We start from the raw sequence: 20,797 nt of genomic DNA on the forward strand, positions 1-20,797 counted from the left end.
GTCGTTGGTCTCCTATTCATTGTCTAAGGAGCAGCTCCAGACTGTATACTTGATGACCTCACAGGTTTGAGATTTACTTCTTTGGTTTCCGGGTTTGAGAAAGAGAAGATCATGTTCACAAATATTGAATGAACTTTCCTAAGCCATGGAAATAACATATAGGAATTCTTAATTTAGTCGGTGTGCACCTTTAATCCTTGTTGAATATTTTTTTCCCTTTCTTTTCTATTATATTTCCATCAAACAGCTTACAGACATGAAAACATGCTCTATGAAGGCACTATAGTTACTTCCAATAGAAGAAGAGCCGGTACAAGAACCTTTTGTCACTAGCATTAGGTAAATGCACATCTGTGCATTGTTTGTTTTTTTGCATCGTAGCCTATTTCTCCATGCTCAATAACTTAAGTGTAGTGTGAACAACCATAAAGGTCACTGTTGCTTTTGCTGTAATGTCCCCCTGCTTTTGTTTTTATGACTTGAAGTTAATTGATTTAGTGGTTATCTGCACAATACATCATGAGATCAAAGTCCATATGTATCCATTGTGTCCTAAACAAACACCCAGCAACCTTGATGGCGGCCATAAAAAGTTGCTTGCTTTTGATGCTTTTGCCAAACAGTTTTGATTGAGCACAAAACCCGATTCATTCAATGTGTTTCAATTTATGTGTTTCAGTTAACAGGACAGATGTATCATTTTTGTTTTTCTTTTGTGAATGCAATGTGTTTAATTCCAAAATGTATTTGATCAGTTTACAATCTCTGTACTGATTTGGAAAATCTGGATGGCGAGCCAAATGAGAAGAGCGTTCCTTCCTTCAATTCCTGTGTCCGTAAGCAAAGCACTCAACCGTGACCCTTCCAGCGATGGCGCCCAAGTGCCCAGCACTAAAAGTCTGTGGCTGTAAAAGACACAGTTTCAGGCATGAGTGTGTTTTTATTTCCCCTTTCCCCATTCACTCACCCTGGCTCACTCTTACAGCTATACTCCACCACGCTGCTGCTGACAAAATAAGGATCTCTTTGTTATTTTGTCTCACCAAACAAACACAGGTCCTGTTCGCTTTTGTTTCTTTGAGCATGTTTGTTTGTTGGCTGAAAACATATACTGTTGGTGTGGTCATAATCATTCTGAAACAGCAGCTTACAATAAGGACAATTTATCTCTGTTTGACTATATTTCATACTACATGCATTATTCGGACTGTGTTGTAAAGTTTGTAATTTGAAGTACAATGGAAAAGATTTGGAAAACCACCACGTTGAACTAATTGATTAGTTGATTAACATGAAATTAATCGGCACCTGATTTCAGTCAATTGAGAAGCAAGAATCAATCATTCTCTGGGGGAAATAATGAATTGTCAATATATGTTAAATAATCATCAGATTAGTTGTTAATACAAAGTAGTTCATAGAAGCAGAATTGTATTCTGTGAGCAGTATAAGTTTAAATACTTATTTCACAGCCTGATGTTTTTTTCCTCATGTGTGAGAGAGAGTACACTTCTCTCTTTGAGCAGGTCAAGAAAAGCCACTCCCTGAGTGACACTATGTCACATGAGCTTCTTTCGGGCAAAACAATGAATATGGCCACGCTGACAGCACTCAGGATATAACGTTGTTTACTCACTTTCATGTTTATATAGACTATGTGATTGTTCAGCATGGTTTACCAAGTCCACTTCGTTACATAATACTGCTGACATTGACATTCGCTATGTTGGAAAACAATATAACTGTGCTTGTTAACCAGAGAAGACAATTAATGAACGTTAAATTGTTTAATTCTTGAGTTTTTCTTACACACTGACGATGATGACAATGCAGTGTGAGATATACAGTCTTATGTTGATGAGTTGAGAGCCATATGTGTTTACTAGTCTAATTGAAGTTAAACAGGTGCGCTATCAGCACAGTGATCTGAAAACACAATGGGTGTGCTCATTACCTGTGGTTTCAATGGGGAGGAAATGCATCCATTCATTGTTCTTACAAGGACCTCTGGTGGACCAGAAATCATTGTGTGTTGATAAATTACCTGTCTAACCAGATATGACATTTTATGAGTGTAAATGTATTGGGTTTTTATAGAGAAACAAAGACTTAGAAAATACCCTGTGTAGTAATATGACAATGTGATTATCACAGTTTGACAAACAACCCCCGTTGTTTCAAAACCACTGAAAACCCCAAACCTGACACAGCAATTAGTCACAGATACGAGTGCAGCAGCTTCATGTCCTTGAACAATCTTTGCCCTTTTGCTGAAGTTCAATAGTGATGTGAAACGTTTAGTGTAATGCAGCTGCTGCGGCAATATAGACCGTGTAAGTTGAGGTTGTTTGATTCACTTCATTTTCTTTTTCCTACAATTAAAGTAGAGTAGAGTGTAAATGAAATGTTCAACTGACTTGATTTGGAATTCACTTATTCATTGTGTCTCTGTAATGGCAAGTATGATTTACAGGATTTACAGCACCCTGGCCATTCACATAAATACTTAATTGTCTAATATTGTGAGTGTCTCTGTGAGGTATCACATGCATTTTATTTTGAGGACATTTAGTTTTAGTTTTAGTAAAATAAGACTGTAGCTGGAGGTCATTGCTCTGTCCTCAAACCCTCTCCCTGAATGAACGTAATGCTCTGAGGGCAAGGCAAGTGTATTTATATGGGACGTTTCAGCAGCAAGGCAATTGAGAAAGCTTAACATAAAAAATCACATTATAAAAGGACATTTAAGTAGATTTAAAAACACTCATTAAAAACCCAAGAGAATAGAAAAAACAAACAAGCTAATATAGAATAAGACAAAAATATAAGTAACAATGCATTGTAATCATTTATCATCAATCATTTACTGAATAAAAGGCAACAGCAAACAGAATAGTCTTCAGCCTTGGTTTAAAGGAAGTGGGAGTTGCACCTGAGATGCAGTTTTCTGGGAGTTTGTTCCAGATATATGGTGCATTAAAACTAAATGCTGCTTCTCCATGTTTCTCTGGGGACAGTATATGCAGACCTGTCCCAGACGACCTGAGAGGTCTGGATGGTTCGTAGTGTAGCAGAAGAGGGAAGAAGCCTGGCACAGCAGGGGAGAGGTGTGGCCACATGGCTCTCATGACAGGTAGGCAGGGAGGAGCTATATTACCTGTGCAGAGCTGACAGTCAGTGCAGTCAGTGAACACTGCACCTGTTGCACTTCCCAGGCTCTCCCGCTCGCTCTCTCTTTCTCTCTCTCTCTGTTTCTTTCTCCCTCTTCCTGTCCCTCTCTCTTCCCCTTCTTTTCTCCTTGACTGCTCTGAAAGGGAGCTGAAGGCCTCACCATGGAACCCACTGAGGCCAGCGGGGGTGAGAAGGAGAAGGAAAAAGAGAAGGACAAAGTGATAAAGAGGAGGAACCGGCCTGTGTTCCTGCGTTACCTGGAGAGGAGAAAGACGGACACTATTGTGGTCGAGGACTCTGCCAAAGGTGACATCATCCTCGGGACGCTGGTGAGGAGGAGTCAGTCTGACAAGACGGAGTACAGCGCTAAACTGAAAGGTACACCACCCAATGACCTCCCTGGGGGTCAAAACTATAGCAACAATCTATACACACGTGAGCCAACACTCAGTGGGAAAAGTCTCTCAACTCTTTACTTTGCAAACTTGTTGATAACATACTGTAGAGAACTTTTAGACAAATGTGTCCATTATAGACAGACTTTAAGAGCAGCATCTATGGCTTCAGGGCAAATGTTCAACACACACATACACAACAAGGGGTATTTGCTTTAACAGCAATTTAGAGAAACATACAGATATAGACGGTACAAAAAAACCCTTCATGCGTACATTTGTCAGCGATGCACATAAATTGGGCACTGCTGTATAGCTCTGGATACTGGGCACCTGTTGTGTTACTATGTGTTGAGCAGGAGATACTCCCACAGGGATGCAGCCACATATGCAAACTGTGCTCCAAACTCGGGCACAGAGGAGTGGCTTTAAAAGTGTTCCAGACCAGCTAGTAAACAAGACCTATAGACAGCAGTGACGCGTGAGGACGGATGTTCAGATAAATATTCATTACCAAGTTTAATCCAACGACTTCCAAGTGACGTCTGACGATTGGTCTTACAGTTTGGTTCACATTGAATACAATAAAACAATTTGCATTGGTTGAGGTAAGAACTAGTAGGAATAATAACCCAGCTGTTTGTTTCCTCATCACAACTGTTGACCTAATCTTTTCACTGACACACACGTGTCCACATTTCAGAAAAAAACTGGCTTCACCTGTCCTAAGAGTGCACTTAGTGACCGGGAATGCTGCACTTCAGGCAAAATGAGTGACATCATTGTGTCATCAGGGGGTTACTATTAAAGATTAGCAGAAGTATGTAGGCTTTCCTGTGCCACTTGTTTCTAGGATTCCTTTCCTGGTGAACAATACACATCACACATCAAAATGATTAATGGCACCTTGTTTAAAATAGCATAACCTACTTCTCACTTGGTGTTGCACTGAGAAGATAGCTTTCACACACACACGCACACACTTGCCTTATCAGCATCTGCTCTGTTTACATGAAATGGAGACACTCCTTTGCACTTTCAGGTTGTTTTTTTTGACTGACCTGCGTAATGGCAGGCAGGGTTGTCAAATAACATTGGGGGTGTTTTCAGTAAACCAATCACCCGCCCTATTTGAATTTAGCCTGACACCTGACAAGCTGCCTTACATATTTACAGTGGTATTGCCATCACAAATATTGACAGAACGATGACATCACTGAAAGAGGAAACATGTGAGTTGCTGCTCGACAGCCAGTCACATGTGCTTGTCAGACAGGTTGGGCAAGCCACAAAACCATGGCAACATGACATCACTATGTCTAATTATTTACAGTAACTAAATCGAATAGATCTGACGCAAAATTCACATGAAGTGACAGTACTGAACTAAATATTCATATGTATTTATCTGAATATCCCGCATGGAGCAGGTTACTTTGACGTGGGTTTGTATTGTATGAGGACTGAACTCTTTCTCACTCTGTGCGTTCGAGTATGTGTGTCACCTTGAGGCTTTTTTGCCTTACATGCATTTTTTTCCATGAATGTTAACAGAAGATAACTGTCCAACTTTCTTTAAAAAATGTATTATTATTATGAATCGTTTATGTCAGTGGTCTCAAACTCATTTTCACTCCGGGCCACATCAGCATTATGGTTGCCCACAAAGGGCCGGTTGTAAATGTAACTACTCCTAACATATTGTTAAATAACTGTCTCTGCATTTGATTATTGTTTATTCAAGTGTACAAATATTGTACATGCAGTGTACATATGTAAATATATTTAAGCACATTTCTGTTATTATAACTTAAATCCTTTTAATTTAAGAAACCCACATTACTCTATCAAAGATCAAACTATTAAAGACAATAGCAAAGATAAATATCAAACACAAGTTATTACAATAACTTTGTTCAATGCTTAAAATCCTTTCAAGGGTGTGTTTGTACAATCCCACGTGAAGTATTTCATGTGTTTTAAAGTCACGTTTAAAGTAGTCTTCAATGTACTCACAATACATTTCCATGTCAAGTGTACAGTAACCAGCCAAAGAGCTGCTTCTATGACTGTGTGTTTAAGTATCTCAGAATTATGACTTTCAATCTCATAACTTCGATTTTCTATCATCATTTTGACTTTCCATCTCAGAATTATGACTTTCTATCATAGTTATGACTTTCTATCTCGTAACTTCGACTTTATATCTCATAATTTTGACTATGTGGATATTTTTGTTATCAAGTCTAACTTTTAATTGTTATTATTATTATTATTATTTTTTTTTTATTTTTTTTTTTTTTTGCTGGCAGATTCGCGGGCCACATAAAATGACGTGGTTGCCGGATTCGGCCCGCGGGCCTTGAGTTTGAGACCCCTGGTTTATGTAGACAATTTCAGGCTTTCTAAAATGGCAGTGTACTTTATCTAAAATATATTCTCAGTATTCTCCGTAATAGATTTCCCATTGTGCACTTTGCTGTGTGGCAAAGTCAGGCGTGTCATTTTTCTTGCTGGCGATACGTGATACACCATGCCTTGTATTCTGTTCTTGGGCCGTCTGTTGGATTCCATTCAATGGGCTGAACAGTGAAAAGCCTTGTATCCACTTTCATGGGAACTCCTGTGGCGGCAACCAAACATAATGCTGGCAAAAAGCAGAAGTCAGCACAGATCTACTGCTGAGTAGATAGGCTACAATATATTTTACTTTTTATTTCATTGTGAATGTGTCAGTGCAGGATATTTTTTTTTCAAAGCCAGTTGTGAATGGTACAACTTTCACAAAGAATTCAAAGTGCTTTTAAGAGAATCTTTATATCACTTATGTTATTAAGACTTTATAGAGTGGCAATAATATGTTGGAGTAAAAGGTAATGATCTATGAAAAGGGCTGAAAACCAGATTGAAAATAGAATATGAATCTGCCATTAAGAGGATTCTTCTCACGGGGGGAGGTTTTCAGTGTTTCTGGGGTTCTCTTTTCACGCTGAAAGCCCACGTAGACACGTGACACTTCATGATAATGCCGAAACATGAATTTGACACTTATATTATATAACATTTCCACCAGTAAAACAGTTTGTTTGTTGCAATAAAATGTGGATATATGTTTATCAGGGATTTATTTCAAAGCTTCATTAGACTAATACAACAGATGACCGTGACTATTTCTTGAAGTCATATCAGTTAATTAATAACTACTGGAGGAAAAGGTGTATGACTTCACAGTTCAGTTATATGTGTGTTGTGTACACTGAGTTTACCAAAGACAAAGAAGAAATGTGATTTAATGATTTAAAAAATATATATTTGTCAGCTGTTACATTGTCTGCAATCATTGAGAGGAGATGAAATGTGGGGAGGAGAGTATAGCAGCTTCAACTGGTACACTGTACAATAAGCATTTAAATCAAGTATTAAAAGGAAATATGTATCAAGATACATAAACATGTTCTCTCAAATGAATATCACCTTTGTAAAATTTATAATGTTTAGTTTTCGTTGAGATTTTCAGAGAGGGGATTATTTACCTCTGCAGGTGAATTCATGTATCTCAAGGGAAAAAAAGACAAATGTAAGGTGTCCCTGTATGCAGCGTTGCAAGCAGAATGTGATCAGATCTCTGCAGGAGTCAGCCAGGTGTGAACGCAATCTGTACAGTGTTAGCATTCATGAGAAAGTACTGCCCACTGACCAGAGACACATGGGCCATTCTACTCAGCTTCAGCCACGAGTTACTGTACCTTTCCCCCACAGCTCTTTCATTACATCTGCAACTTCCTGTTGCCTCTGACTAAATAAATAAAAGATTTTTTTTAATGAAATGATGAGGAAACAAAGGGGCAAAAAAGAATGTCCCTACACCTGCCCTGCTTGTTTTCTTTAACGGTGCAACTTCCTCACTTTCTTGTCTACTTTGCTTATCGTGTCCAAAAAAAAGAGATCTGGTCCAAACCCAGAATCAAACTAATGAGAGCACATACAAGGTGTGAATACATACTGTAACAGTCTTGGTAATAGTATCTACACTAAGTTAAACTTCTTCTGTCAAATCTTATGCTGTATATGTGCATACTTGTGTGAAATGAGTCAGCTGAGGTGGGTGTAGTGAATTTGTTTGTATGTGTGTGTGTGTGTGTGTGCATGTATGACTGTGTGTATGTATTACTGTGTGAATCACTCTGTGTGTGTCCTTGCATACGTAGGTGTGTGTTAATCATTGTGTGCCACCCCCCCCCCCCCCCCCCCCGCCGCAAACTCCCAGTCTGAGCAGATGGAATGCCTGAGCACGAGGGCGCATTACATCAGCGGCACGATTAGTTCTGTAACCTGACACAAGCCTCGCAGTCCCTCCCCCCACCCCCCCACCCACCCCAGAGAAGGAAGTGGTGTGTGGCGTCGATTAGGCAGCAAGGAAGCACCCCTCTTCCCTGAACAGACACTCCTGCCTGTCATGCAAAGCACAGAGCAGCCACACACTGATTAGAGAGCAGGGCAATAAAAAAAAGAGGAGTGAGCCTGACTGGCATGTTAAGTGAGGCCTTTTGGCGCTGGAGTCAAAATAATTATATCACTGTGAAATACTGATGGGTGCTCAGGCGACAAGCCGATGATTTCGAAGAGATGTTGGTTTTTCCAAGCATGCACAGCCCACAGGGGGAAGGTGTTTACCAGCATTTTAGATAATGCACACAGATGGCTTGAAATGTTGGCAAACACATCGTTTTTTAGGGGAAATTGCAGATTTACAGCAGCATGTAGGTTTATGCTCACAATATCATACATTCTCTTTGTCCTTATATGACCCTTATGACTGGGCCAGATGCTGTCATAGTACACAAGAATGTGACTGGCCAGCCACGTAAACACCTGTTTATTTGATACAAATCTTATAATGTCAACTTTTCCCAGAGAAAATGACACCAAACGACTGGTCCACACCCCCCTCTCCAGCACTGGACCCGGAGGAGGTCCGTTTAAGAAAGATGAGCCGCAGGGCAAAGGTCATTCAGGAGCTCGTGCAGACTGAAAAGGACTTCCTCACAGACCTGGAGCTGTGCATCAGAGAGGTGGTCCAGCCTCTACGGAATCTGCAGGTACCTGCTTTTCAGGACCCCCAAAGAAAGGTTTAATGTGGTATTAACTCCACACATGCTACAATAGTGTTGTTATTTAATGGTGACATTTTGTTGAGATAAAGTTTGAGCCGCAAACATTTTGAAATGATTGGTTAAGGAATCGTATTCCTTGCTAAAACTATAAATAGCACGAATATCCAAAGCTAGCAGCAGCTATTTTAACTCCAGTCCTCTTTGCATAAACAAACTAGGGCACATAGAATTACTGTGGCATGCTCCTTTCTCAAGCTCTATTGCTCAAATCAAGAGAAAAAAAAATGTTATGTTCAACTGACAGTGGAAAGCTCTCCGTTTTGCACACAGAAACTACAGTTAAAAATCCTTTTGAGTGGACTTTAGTGTTTGCTAGTAGTATAGTGTGACTCATTTGATTTAGACAATATTATCTATATGCCTCTTAGGTTTTTTAGTTTTTTCTTCTCACTTCCTGTCTTGCTTGCCAGAGTTTCATGATATACGACTTAATATATGAGTAATAATCACCCCCTTATTGAACATTTGTGTGAAGTATGTGATCATATTGGCTGTAGCTAACACAGCAGCTTTGGTCAATAGCGAGAAACATGAGATACAAACATTATGTACCACAGGAATCAGCATTGGAATATTAAAATGAAGGTGAATTCATATTTAAATGATGGCTTATTTATGCAGTGATTCTGGTTCACATTTTGACAGAAAAATTAATTTGCATGGAATATTTAATTTCCTTGTCCATCAGGTTGTGGATGTAGACAGGTTGTTCACCAACACAGAGACAGTGAGTGAAGTTTCTGCAGCACTCCTTCACAGACTGCATGAGGCCATAGCTGACCCTGATCCAGAGGCAGTTGTCATAGGTAATGCCATTTTGACTACATGCCTGACTTGAACCTTTCTTGACTTTTACTGCTCTGGTTTATGTCCTGATCTCATGTCCTGTTTTTTTTTTTTTTGAAGGAGATATATTCATCCAGGTGAAGGCAGCTTTAGAAGATGTATATAAGATTTACTGTTACCATCATGATGATGCCAACATGTCACTCAAATCCTATGAGAAAGAGGAAGAAATAAAGCAACATTTCACCACATGTATATTAGCTCTGAAGTAAGTCAAGTCACGTCTCTCAATTTTTGTTCTCATATTGTTATCTTATCATAACTTTCCTGATATTCTTAACGTTGTTTTTTATTTTATTGGTGACTGTGTTTCTTTGTCTTTGTAACTATAGGAAAATCTACGACCAAGAGTGAGTACCCTTCAATGATAAATTGGTATTCAAAATATACTGAATTCTACATTAGATATATTGTAATATATAGATCCTGGTTAGCAGTTTTGGTTATGTTTTTGTTCCACGTCGCGAATCTCTGTTCTGTCGGTCTGTTCATGTCAATAATCGTTTCCTGTATAATACATTCATTCCCATAGAGGGAAACCCAACTTGCTGGACATGGGTTCACTGCTCATCAAACCGGTCCAGAGGATCATGAAGTACCCTTTGCTGCTCGGGGAGCTGTGGCATGCCACACCTGAAGACCACCCTGACCATCACCCGCTGCACGAGGCGTTCACTGCTGCCAAGATCATCAATGTTAACATCAACGAGTTCAAGAGACGCAAAGATATAGGTGATGTTTCATTTACAGTGACACACACACACAGGTGTTTTATCATTGATGTCTTTTTATTTCTCAAATTTGTGATTTTGCTAACTCATGTGACAACAAAGTTAGTTCGTTGTAGATTATCTTCCATTTCAATTTTCTTTTCTTTTCATTCTCAGTTATGAAGTATAAGAGGTTGGAGGATGAAGGCACACTGAGGCGCAAACTAAACAAGTTCAACATCCACTCTATACGGAAGAAAAGCGACAGGTTCGCTGGCTATCTCAAGATCCTCACTGGAGTTGAACCACAGGTAAGAGTTTTACAGTTCCCTCCTCACTCTCTCACGGCAATACAAATGAGTACATGGAATAAAAGTTATGAGGCTTGTTGACATGACACTTTAAATAAAATGTTCTGGCCTAAAGGTCATTATTGATATACAAATTGTTGCGCAGTTATTAGTAGCGTAAGGCAGATGCATATTAGGTATTTAGCTACTGTTTAAGCATGTTTAAACTCTTCTGTCTGTAGGTGAGAGATGAAATATTTGATAGAGAGGAGAAGCTGTTCAGGAGTCTGGAGAAGGCTGTGAGGCAGCTGGCCAAGAACGTTCAATGTTACCTGCAGCACACTCAGGTAGGTTAGCGTGTCCTACTGCAAAGCGTGTGTGTTTTTAATGGTTTGAAATATTCTATTAACTTTCAGAGACTTTTTTCCTTGATATCTGCTCTGCAGGAGATGGTGTCTGTAGCTGTTCAGAATGTCCAGGACATGGAGGACATCATCAAGGGTCCAAACAAAAATCGCACAAACGGCTCTTCAGACAATAATGGAAATGACCCCTATAAGCACTTTGTAAGATATGGCTTTTTTTCCTTTACAACAACAACAACAACAATGTTATTAGTTTTATTCAGGGCATAGTTTACTTTACAGCCCAGATTTTCCCTCTCCTCCCTGAATCTTCTGTCCTTGCTTTGCTGTCCTATTCCTACATGACCTCCGATTCACCCTCCAACTGTGAGTCATCTGTCACTTTGCCCACAGCTACCTGTCTTCTGTCCATTTTATTAATCCTCTTCTTCTGTGCCTCTATTCTCCCTACTCGGTCCCTCAGTAACTGCCACCTTCCCTTTCCTCCCCTCTTCTCTCTGTGGCCATTTCTGAGATAACTATACCGTTGAATACGGTTCTTTGTATTGCACAGCCTCAAACCAAAGCCTGTAATAAGCTTTACAAAAGAAGTGTAGATACAAAGGCAATGGCACTCTAAGAAGCAAATCGACAGACTTATTTATTATGAAAGGGGATCCATTGTGTCTCCTATAACGACCACATGACAGCTGTAACTGATAGATACTTCAGGAAACAGAACATTTTCACCAGAGAAACTGTTCTTTTTACTTTATGTTTAGCACTACCCATTATATGCTCCACGCTATGAAAGACGGAGCCTGTAATGTCTGCTTAAGCATTACTGTAAGCTGAAAAACATCACTACGTCTTGTTTGTCTGCATGAAAAGCAAGCTGTAGCAGCTCTGGTTAATGCTAAGGCATACTTTGCTGTCTCCCGTAGGAGAAAATTATTGTGAACTACTGCATTCTGAAAACAAGCCATTTATATATAAAATTCATATAAAAACACACAGAATTATGTTAAAGTACCTGTTTACATGTACAGAGAATACTTAATGGCAATACTGGAAATCTCTATTCATCATCTGCCTGCCTCGTTGACTTTTTGCTGCAGAAAGACAGTATGGAGCAGTTGGTCCTCGCCCCCCTCTCCTCCCTGCAAGGCATGTTCACAGGCCCACAGAAGCTCATCCAGAAGCGATATGACAAGCTGCTGGACTACTGCAGCCGCCTGGAGCGCTCTTCTTCTTCTTCATCCTCATCCATGTCATCCACCACTTCTTCCTCGCCTTCGCTGGTGTCAGAAGACCCGTCCGGTCCCGCCAGGAGGGACTATGAAGCTCTCAATGCCTTGCTAGTGGAAGAGTTACAGAGGTTCAACATGGCCGCCTATACTATCCTGACAAACTGCGTGGTGTATCTAGTGGCCCTGCTCCGAGGGCTGATGGATAGAATACTACTCCGTTCCCCATCCATACAGCAGCTACCAGTGAGGATCCCACACATTAATAACACTCATTCGTTTTCAGTCTGTTCAATATTGAAGCTAAAGTGTGTCGTGTTTGTCTTTTCAGGCTCCATTGTCAAACATTGCTGAAGTGCAGAACAGCATCATGGATGAGCTGAACAATCTGACCTCTGTCAAGGACAACGCACAGAAGTTGATGGAGCGAAAAGTCAGCTTTGAGAGACAACGAGACAAGAAAATAGCAGTAAGAAAGTGGAAATAATCTAGAAGAGATTATTCACATCTGGAGAAAGAAATGCACATTATAGTCTGCAATCTGTACCAGTTAGATCCCTGGTTTATTCTTTAAGTGTCTGTAAACTTCTCATTGACTCCAGGTTGAAACAAAAGTCACACATTATTCCTGTACTTTGTTTAACCAATTCCAAGCCAAACATGAGCAGCTATAAATCTTATCAAAGGCAGTGCTGTGATCAACTGGGGCTCTTGGAAACCCAAAGCTCCACCAGGTATCAATCCCATGAGACTTATCTATATGTGTGTAGGTGTAGACCCATATGTATGTACACCAGTACTTATATGAGAGTGTGCTTGTGCTCGGACATGTGAGTGGATCTATTTCTCCGACCGCCTGGAGCTTTTTACCTTCCGCCCTCCTTAGAATAACCTCAATGATAACCAACAATGTGCCTACATGTGCCCACACAACCAGACCCACTTCAAATAATTACACCCTTTGTGTCCTCCAGATGCCGGAGGTGCAGCATCAAACCGAGGAACAGCGAGCCTGGCTGCTGGCAGAATACCCACTGAGCCACCTGCACCAGCTGAAGAGGAAGTGTAACGGCTGCCAGGAGCAGGACCTCAGCCTACTGGAGGGAGAGCTGGTAGCCCTGCTGGAGGACACGGACCCATTAGGCAGCAGCAGCCGCTGGCTCGTTCACACTGGAGGCAAGTGTTTGCATGTGTGTGTGTGGGACAAAGACCCATGAGGCAGCGGTAGCTCTTTGCACATTCTGTTAGTAAGACACAAAAGGTGAATTAAGTTATCACACCAGATCACCTGCAGGTATATGGTTGGTATGGGTCTCCTTTAATACACATTACTCTGTGAATATACCTGCATCTGTTCGATGACTGAGGCTGTGTAGACACACAAAACTTTACTTTCTGACACTGACAAGTCAGCACACAAGAATTAGTCCCGGAGGCTCCTGTGATGTCATGGTTGCTGGTTCCTCTTTGCCTGCCTCTGGAGATGGTTGCCTCTCAACAGGGCCAACTCCATAGCTTGTCTCCAGCTCCCCTCCACGTCTTGCAGAGGCACCTGAGATCCCAATGTCTTGTTTGGAACAAACCTCAGCGTGTTGTAAGCAGCGCTGCCTAGAGTACAAAGACTCTCCCTATGGGTATTGGGAAACAAGGACGGAGAGATGACGCTTGCACGCCTCTCTGTATTCGGCAATAACAAGTTCTTTTTTTTCTGAGTCTAGAAAAAAATAAGTGTGTGCATGTTTCTTGGTGCGAAGTACATTCTTCACAGACTTGTCTTTTCCTCTGGGATTAGAAGCATTCACAGGAAGTTGTTATTCATCCTTCTGTTGATATCAACACTATGAATATGCTTGCTTGACATTTACACATTCCTCGGTTCACTCATATGGATTTAAGATTGTGTAAGCAAATGCAAAGCCTTACAGCCTTAATGTAAGACATGTAGTCCCATATAGTGTATTAAAAACATGAATTATGAAGCGGTTTTTTGATAAACAAAGGAAAATATGGTATGAAGTGCAGTTTGCCCTGTATTGACCTTGCTGTTAGACATTTAAAGGGTCAGTTAACCCAAGTGAAGGAGTGAAGGAGAAAGGTTTTTTTCGGGTTTTGTGGTCAGTCTCTTAGGTTTGTCTCCTCCTTATTACGATGTGAATGGAATTTTGATTGTCGTGCTTAAATACAAAAAATATACATATATGAAAAACTTCCGAAAAAAATTCCCTGGGTAATCCACAGATCGAATTATTTATTGGAACTCATTTCTACCGAAGAACTAGTTTGTACAAAAATGGTTGTTTTTGAAGAGAGTGGATTTTTCAGTGTTTGGCGTGTCTGATCGAGGAAATGTAAGAGATACATATCTTGAAACCTGGACTACTTTAAACTATCTGCATTGCTAGATAACACTCGATGGAAGTGAGAATGTATTTGTTTCAATTTGACTGAACTAACCCCTTTAAAATGAACTCAGAAAGGTCAGGCATCGTGACAAACTGCCCCTTTGTGTCACTGTTAGGCGCACAGGGCTATGTCTACTCCACATTCCTGAAGCAGTACAACCCTCTCAGGGACTCCCAGCGGAAAGGCAAGATGGCAAAAGAGCAGCAGCAGCAGCAGCAGCAGCCGCAGCAGCAGCCGCAGACGCCTGCCATGGTGGATGAGGACTTTGACGACCTCAGCCTGTTCGTGTCAGGCAGTGGCAGCAGCAGCTTGCGCAGCTTCAACCTCAACACCACTGACAGTGGCTCGACCCTCTCTGGACTGCAGGGGGAGCCAGACAGCCCCGAAAATCTGGAGGACACGGAGGCTCATCAGGTGTGTGTGGTGGCCTGCATGTATTTATTCTGAAGTGTTCTATCACCGTGCTGATGTCATTGTAAGCTACTGCAGTGTTTAGAACAGGAGGGACAGGTAACATTTCTTTGATCAGCTTTGGTTGTGAGCTTGAGAACAGTCAATGTCCAGAAGATCAATGTCCTTTGTGAGGTTTGCAAAATCAACAGTTGCAGAAACACTACAAGCCTCACTCAAGCATGCTCATGTGCATAGATGTCTACTTTCAAATGAACCAAGCAGTATCAGGGACCTAGAAAATAGGGGACAAAACTGAAACACATCAAACCACACACCACACAAACCTGATAATTACAATAAAATAACCGCTCAGCAAGCCACCTTAAACTGGCCATAAGTGCCTCCTCACATATGAGACTCCACCTGTTAAATCTGAGAGGTGTTATTACAGAGGGCCAGTAAACCTCTGCTCAGCCAGTGCTGTCTCTGTTTAGCTTGCATTGAAATTAAATGGGGTGAACAACATTACATGATGACTGTGTGCTGTCACACACACACACACACACACTATGACTACCCAATATGACTCTGATCTTCATCATAACACAACACAGTTATTGGTCTTAAAACATGAAGTTTGATTAGGCTCAGTAGATTGTAAATTGACTGCTGGTAACCTTCTGTCCACGTGGAAAGCTAATAAACAGTGCCACCTTCTGGATGTATAGGAGGATACACTTAAATATTATTTAATGATGTCAGTGCGAATTATGTTTGTGCTATTTAAAACAACACACACACTACTACTGTTAATTTGATTTGCCCCTGATTACATCTGATTTGCATCTCTTTCCACAGTTCTATGCCGTGCATGCATTTCAAGCACGCTGTGACCAGGAGCTGACCTTGCAGGAGTACCAGCATGTCCGCATCCTTAAGTTCAGTGACCTGGGAGGCAATAAGGATTGGTGGTTAGCTGAGGCTAACGGACAGAAGGGATACGTCCCCGCCAACTACCTTGGCAGGATGTCCTACGCATAAATAGAGGCACTGTTTTTATGCATATCATATCCAGAAAACCAAACCAATTTGTGGCATTTCAAGCGAACTCACTTAATTGAAATAATCCTGACTGTAAAACATGTCACAGTTCTGCTTGGTGAAAGTGAAAATTGCACCAGGTAACACTAGATCTTTTATGTCTCATACCAAAAGTGTTGAATCTTTGCCTTCAGAAGATCATGAGAGCTCACCGATGGGACTTGACCAGTAATCTGTGATTAACATAACTAATGGAAGGAAAATACATGCAGGGCACTGTGCTGAGCACTTTTTTTTACTTCAGTGTTGGCGAGTTTATATCAATGAAGTGATTTATAAATGAAGTTAATTATTTAATGTGATCTGATTCATACATGAAGTGTTTATATTTAAATGTGAAATTAAGAAATCTATGATGTAATTTATATTTTCACAATTATGTAATGAATAAACGAGATCCAGTCTCCATTTGTCCCGCAGAATATAATAATACACATTCAAGGACACCACATGCTACAAAGTGAGTTTATAATAAGAGATTTAATGTTCGTTAAAGAAAAGTGACACTTTTTCCAACGGTCATACGTGTTAAGACAAAACGAGGTACATACACAGTCCAGCAGCATTTATACAATTATACAAAGCAAGATTCAAGTATTTGACTGGATGGTGTTACTCATGTACAGTTGCTCTTTTAATACAAACACAACGCTCTGGCACTACTTCCACATTTATTTTCTACTCCCTCACACTTCCTCCCCCTCTTTGTTTCTCTCTACTCATTTCTTCAGTTTCTTCTGCGCTGCTTTCTTCTTCACCAGTTGTAAACGTTTCATGGCGTTGAGCTGGGACTCTTGGGACGTTGGCGCTTTGTCCCCTGGTGCAGCTTTTGACCCATTCCCATTATTCCCGTTACCTCCTCCGTTATTTCCTCCGTTCCCTCCTCCACTTGAGCCGCTCGGGGAGCCGGCCCCTGACGAAGCCGGCCCTTTGCCTTGACTTTCGCCGCTCGATGAACGGTTCAGAGGCTGCTTACCCAGAGTCAGTGGTGGAGGAGGTTTTAGAGGCACCTGGCTAGAGCCGTTTCCGTTTCCGCTCCCGGGTGTCTTTGCACTCCCAAGACCTGACTTGGCTCCTGCTAGCCCAGACAGCCCGACAGGTTTCTGGCCAGAAGGAGCGGACAAGGTCTTGTGGCTCCCACTCGGGCCTGAGGAACCTAGTTTGGAGCTGGCAGCTAGAGACGGGCTCGTCTTGGCGCCAAACGCAGCCCAGCCTGTAAGGCCGCTGCCTGAGGAGGTGGAGTTGCTGCTGGTGGGATTGGCTGATGTTGTGGATGCCTGAAATTATAAATAGTTACCACAATTATCACAACATAAATTCAACAGAGCCTCACATTTCATTGTCGTATTGCAATAATAACTTTTAAAGTTTTGAGATTAAGATCCTGAGAAGACACCTTTATTTCTGAAGTCAAACACCAACAAATTAATTAAATGTTCATTAAAGGAGTTTACTTTAAAAATACTGTAATTTAGGTTTGCAGGTATGTTTGAGATAGATAGAGATATATATATATATATATATATATATATATATATATAAAAAGGTTTTTATTGTTAACGGAAGCTCATTTACCATTTCATGGCAAGAGAGATGGTTTAACTTTAGATGCATATCATACCTGTGCATTACCATATTTAATTAATGTAATCATTTAGCGTTGGTATATACCCATCTCTTCTACTGCTTCATGTTATATGTTACCAAGAAATACATTGTGGTGGAGAGGATTGTTATGATGGATTTTTGTGCAGCAAAGTCTGATCCATTACCAGTAAGAAGAAGGTATTGAGAGATGGACTAACACATGTGTTGGCCTTTGTCTTTCCAAGAGACTAAAAACTAAATTGAACACCAGCCTTATCCTTTAACATATCTTCGGATCACTGTGTAGTAGAGCAAATACATATTGAGTTACCTGCAGGCTACACAATGACTCAACTTGCTCGAGCCAAATTCCCACACTGACTTGAATTAACATACAAGTTAATTTGTGCTAAACACAAGTTACTGAACCCTACACTGCTCCCGAAGGCTGTGACCATTAGTTTACACTCTGATAAGCAGTTTAGCACCTTGTATGGAAGCTTCTGCCATCTGTGTGTGAGTGTTTTGAGTGGTCGGAAGACTAGAAAGTCCATTTACTTGCAACTAATAATACCAGCACATATTATTGTGGGTCAAAAAGGCAGCATACAGCCATACGTAGTTGACACAAACCTTCAATTCTGTTCTTTTGAAGGCTTGGAAGGTGCTGGTTGTGTCCGGCTTGGCTTTAAGCTCCGTCTTTTTCACCTGTGTGTCTTTGACAACAGGCGCTGATGATGCAGATGCAGGAGATGGCTTCTGTGGAGGTTTCTGGGCCTAGAGGACAGACAAGTAGTTTGTTTTAGACAGAAAATACACCAATACTGAAACTACTAGCATGACTATACACTGATTAGTCACACTAAAAATACATACAAAGACCGGGTTATAATTTGTTTTCCTCACCATACGTTTCATTTGCCTGGTGCAGCGGGCACAATACCACACAAGCCGTGGATCGTTCACTTCTTTGTCTGTCACTTGGGGCTTGTGACAGTCCTGGTGGTACAGATTATGGCACTCCTGGCACTCAACCAACTGGTTTCCCATGCTTACTGTCATTTGTCTGAGACGATGGAAAAGCATGTTGCAGGTTAGTACGTTTACCTTTGTATCTCAAAGATTGAGCATACCAACATCTGGAAGCTCACGTATGAGAGGAAAACTACATTTTGTTGATTTGCTAATAATTAAGATGTACCTGCAAACCACACAAGCCAGGCCCATTTCCATCGCGAAGTCATCCGCATTGGTCTCATCGTAGTCATTTATGTTTGGCAGGAGGTCTTTGCTCGTCTGAACGGTAACTGGAGAAGAGCGGTTCTCCGGTTTCTCCAAACGAGGCTTTTTGGGAGGGTCCACCTCAGCCACGTCAACCCTGACCTGTTTGTCAGTAAGACAGAAAGAGTTCCGTTTGGACAATGCCTGTTGACATCAATGTCATAACAACACTGTCAATTTATAGCCATCTTTTTGATTATTCTACTCTCTCACTAACTGTATGGATCTGCTTAGTCTTTCTTGCCTATGAGTGACGCTATGGTTTTGGAGTCTATTTATTCCGTACCTTCTCTGCAGGCCTCTTTTCCGGCTCCTTCTTGCTTTTTTCCGAGCTGGATTTGCTGCTGCTGCTGCTGCTGCTGCTGGAGGATGAGGAACTTGAGGAGGACTTTGAGTCCTGTTTGCTTAAGCTCAGTTTTGACACAGACCCCTTGGACACCTCTATATCCTGAGGATACACAACGATAAGACAGAACAATGTCATTCCAATGAAATTGAAAGAGAACTGAAAAATAATGAATACAAAAAATGTAATAAGCGCCTTACTTTTTGTAATGAACGGTAAGACGAGTCACTTCCTCTTGAAAGGGACTCATCTAGTAAAGCTTTGAGTTTCTCAACCGAGTCTTTACTCTTGGAGTGTAGGTAACTCAGTCCCTTTAGGAAGATCGGATCCAGCTCCAGACTGACAGGTCCAGCCATGGCTAAACACTGGGAATCATAAAATAAATGTCAGCTTTTTAAGCTTCTGTACAAATGTATCAAATACCACTGCCAAGGAGGACAAGCTGTGTTGCACAAACGACAGATATATTAAATATAAATGCCTTATATACACTGCAGTGTTCACTTGGACTGACATTTGTCTTGGCTAAGAGCTTCGGGGTAAAATACTAGATTGATTCCAAGATCAAAATATCAATTCAATCATTTCAAGGGCTTAAATCTACACAGATACAGTTAATACAACACTGTACCATGATGTAAAGCTTTTTTTGTTTTTTTTGCATCTACAGCCTCCTAATTGGAATCACTCAACTTCTTCTAAAAGCAAACATCTTCTATACACGTTCATTATTTAGAAGGATTGAAATATTTATCGGTAAAAGTCTGTCTTTCTTCAGTGCAGCCTATAGTCCCACCCAGTTCGTGTCTCTCATGCAATCATTGTTTTCATACTTTTGCACTGGCAGCCACGATCATAAATACTGAGAACAGAAGATGCGATTGTACAAACTGAAGTCAGATGAGAGGAGGGCAGAAATAGGGAGAAATAACCCTCACCTACCCCAAAAAACCTGAAGAGAATGAAAGACAATACAGGTCAACCAGGGCTGTTCAAGTGTTCACTCTGATGCTTCATCTATAACTATGTGCTGAACAGGGTGGTCGGAACTAAAATTCGCCCCCATGTTGGGTCCAAAAAAATATCCCGCACGAAAGACATTGATACCCTAATAAGGATTTAATTTGGTTGCTTTGTGACGATATTGGTACAAACCAGAAAACACACGAGTCCTAGCGCCACAGCAGCTAAAGTTACGTTTCCCGTCAACTGTCAGTTACAAAACCAAGTTGCCAGGTGGTACTGTTCAGTTGGTTTACGTTACCTCACAGTCTGCTTCTTATAGAAACCTGCCCCTTCACTCGGTAGTTTCGTTTTGGTGAGCAACTAACGTTCAGGCTTCAACACTTCCTAGATGAGAAGCCGGGGATCAGCCTTCGCCTGGATGTGTTAGCGGTGCAACCGTTAAATATGTCCGGAATCTAGTCGCTCGGAACCTTGGGTGGAAATTGCGTTATTAAAACAATTTCACATAAGCTTCCAGTCTATATCTAATGAATAATTTAATAT

At 41.0% G+C, this 20,797-nt stretch overlaps 2 protein-coding genes across 4 annotated transcripts; one reads left to right on the forward strand and one right to left on the reverse strand.

The window, feature by feature from the left end:
• The first annotated feature begins 3,178 nt into the window (after positions 1-3,178).
• arhgef38 (Rho guanine nucleotide exchange factor (GEF) 38) lies at positions 3,179-16,830 on the forward strand. Of its 2 annotated transcripts, XM_031871510.1 has the most exons (14): positions 3,179-3,549; positions 8,481-8,665; positions 9,429-9,546; positions 9,647-9,794; positions 9,919-9,936; positions 10,119-10,318; positions 10,474-10,607; positions 10,829-10,933; positions 11,033-11,152; positions 12,049-12,423; positions 12,509-12,646; positions 13,152-13,353; positions 14,696-14,994; positions 15,832-16,830. In XM_031871510.1, the coding sequence occupies exons 1-14, from the start codon at positions 3,333-3,335 to the stop codon at positions 16,012-16,014; spliced, it is 2,442 nt and encodes an 813-aa protein (XP_031727370.1). In that variant the 5' UTR covers positions 3,179-3,332; the 3' UTR covers positions 16,015-16,830. The 2 variants fall into 2 exon arrangements, with proteins under 2 accessions (XP_031727370.1, XP_031727371.1); XM_031871511.1 differs by lacking the exons at positions 9,919-9,936; positions 10,119-10,318; positions 10,474-10,607; ... (5 more) ...; positions 14,696-14,994; positions 15,832-16,830 and having other exon boundaries at positions 9,647-9,884.
• On the reverse strand, positions 16,536-20,677 carry ints12 (integrator complex subunit 12). 2 transcript variants are annotated; one of them, XM_031871512.1, is made up of 7 exons: positions 20,553-20,677; positions 19,489-19,653; positions 19,229-19,390; positions 18,863-19,044; positions 18,568-18,727; positions 18,295-18,438; positions 16,536-17,351 (listed from the first exon to the last, which is right to left on the reverse strand). In XM_031871512.1, the coding sequence occupies exons 2-7, from the start codon at positions 19,642-19,644 to the stop codon at positions 16,794-16,796; spliced, it is 1,362 nt and encodes a 453-aa protein (XP_031727372.1). In that variant the 5' UTR covers positions 19,645-19,653; positions 20,553-20,677; the 3' UTR covers positions 16,536-16,793. The 2 variants fall into 2 exon arrangements, with proteins under 2 accessions (XP_031727372.1, XP_031727373.1); XM_031871513.1 differs by lacking the exon at positions 20,553-20,677 and adding an exon at positions 20,231-20,543.
• Positions 20,678-20,797: the final 120 nt, after the last annotated feature.

Source organism: Anarrhichthys ocellatus, unplaced genomic scaffold, assembly GCF_004355925.1.
Source record: "Anarrhichthys ocellatus isolate YVR2014 unplaced genomic scaffold, GSC_Weel_1.0 scaffold58, whole genome shotgun sequence".
Lineage (NCBI taxonomy): Eukaryota > Metazoa > Chordata > Actinopteri > Perciformes > Anarhichadidae > Anarrhichthys > Anarrhichthys ocellatus.

Coding starts and splice junctions, on each gene's coding strand:
- ints12 (XM_031871512.1), bottom strand. CDS start 19,644: ATGGCTGGACCTGTCAGTCTGGAGCTGGATCCGATCTTCCTAAAGGGA. Junction 19,045..19,228: donor AAAAGAGGCCTGCAGAGAAG/GTACGGAATAAA, acceptor ACTGACAAACAG/GTCAGGGTTGACGTGGCTGA. Junction 18,439..18,567: donor CCAGGCAAATGAAACGTATG/GTGAGGAAAACA, acceptor TCTGTCCTCTAG/GCCCAGAAACCTCCACAGAA.
- arhgef38 (XM_031871510.1), top strand. CDS start 3,333: ATGGAACCCACTGAGGCCAGCGGGGGTGAGAAGGAGAAGGAAAAAGAG. Junction 10,608..10,828: donor TCACTGGAGTTGAACCACAG/GTAAGAGTTTTA, acceptor TTCTGTCTGTAG/GTGAGAGATGAAATATTTGA. Junction 11,153..12,048: donor ATGACCCCTATAAGCACTTT/GTAAGATATGGC, acceptor TTTTTGCTGCAG/AAAGACAGTATGGAGCAGTT.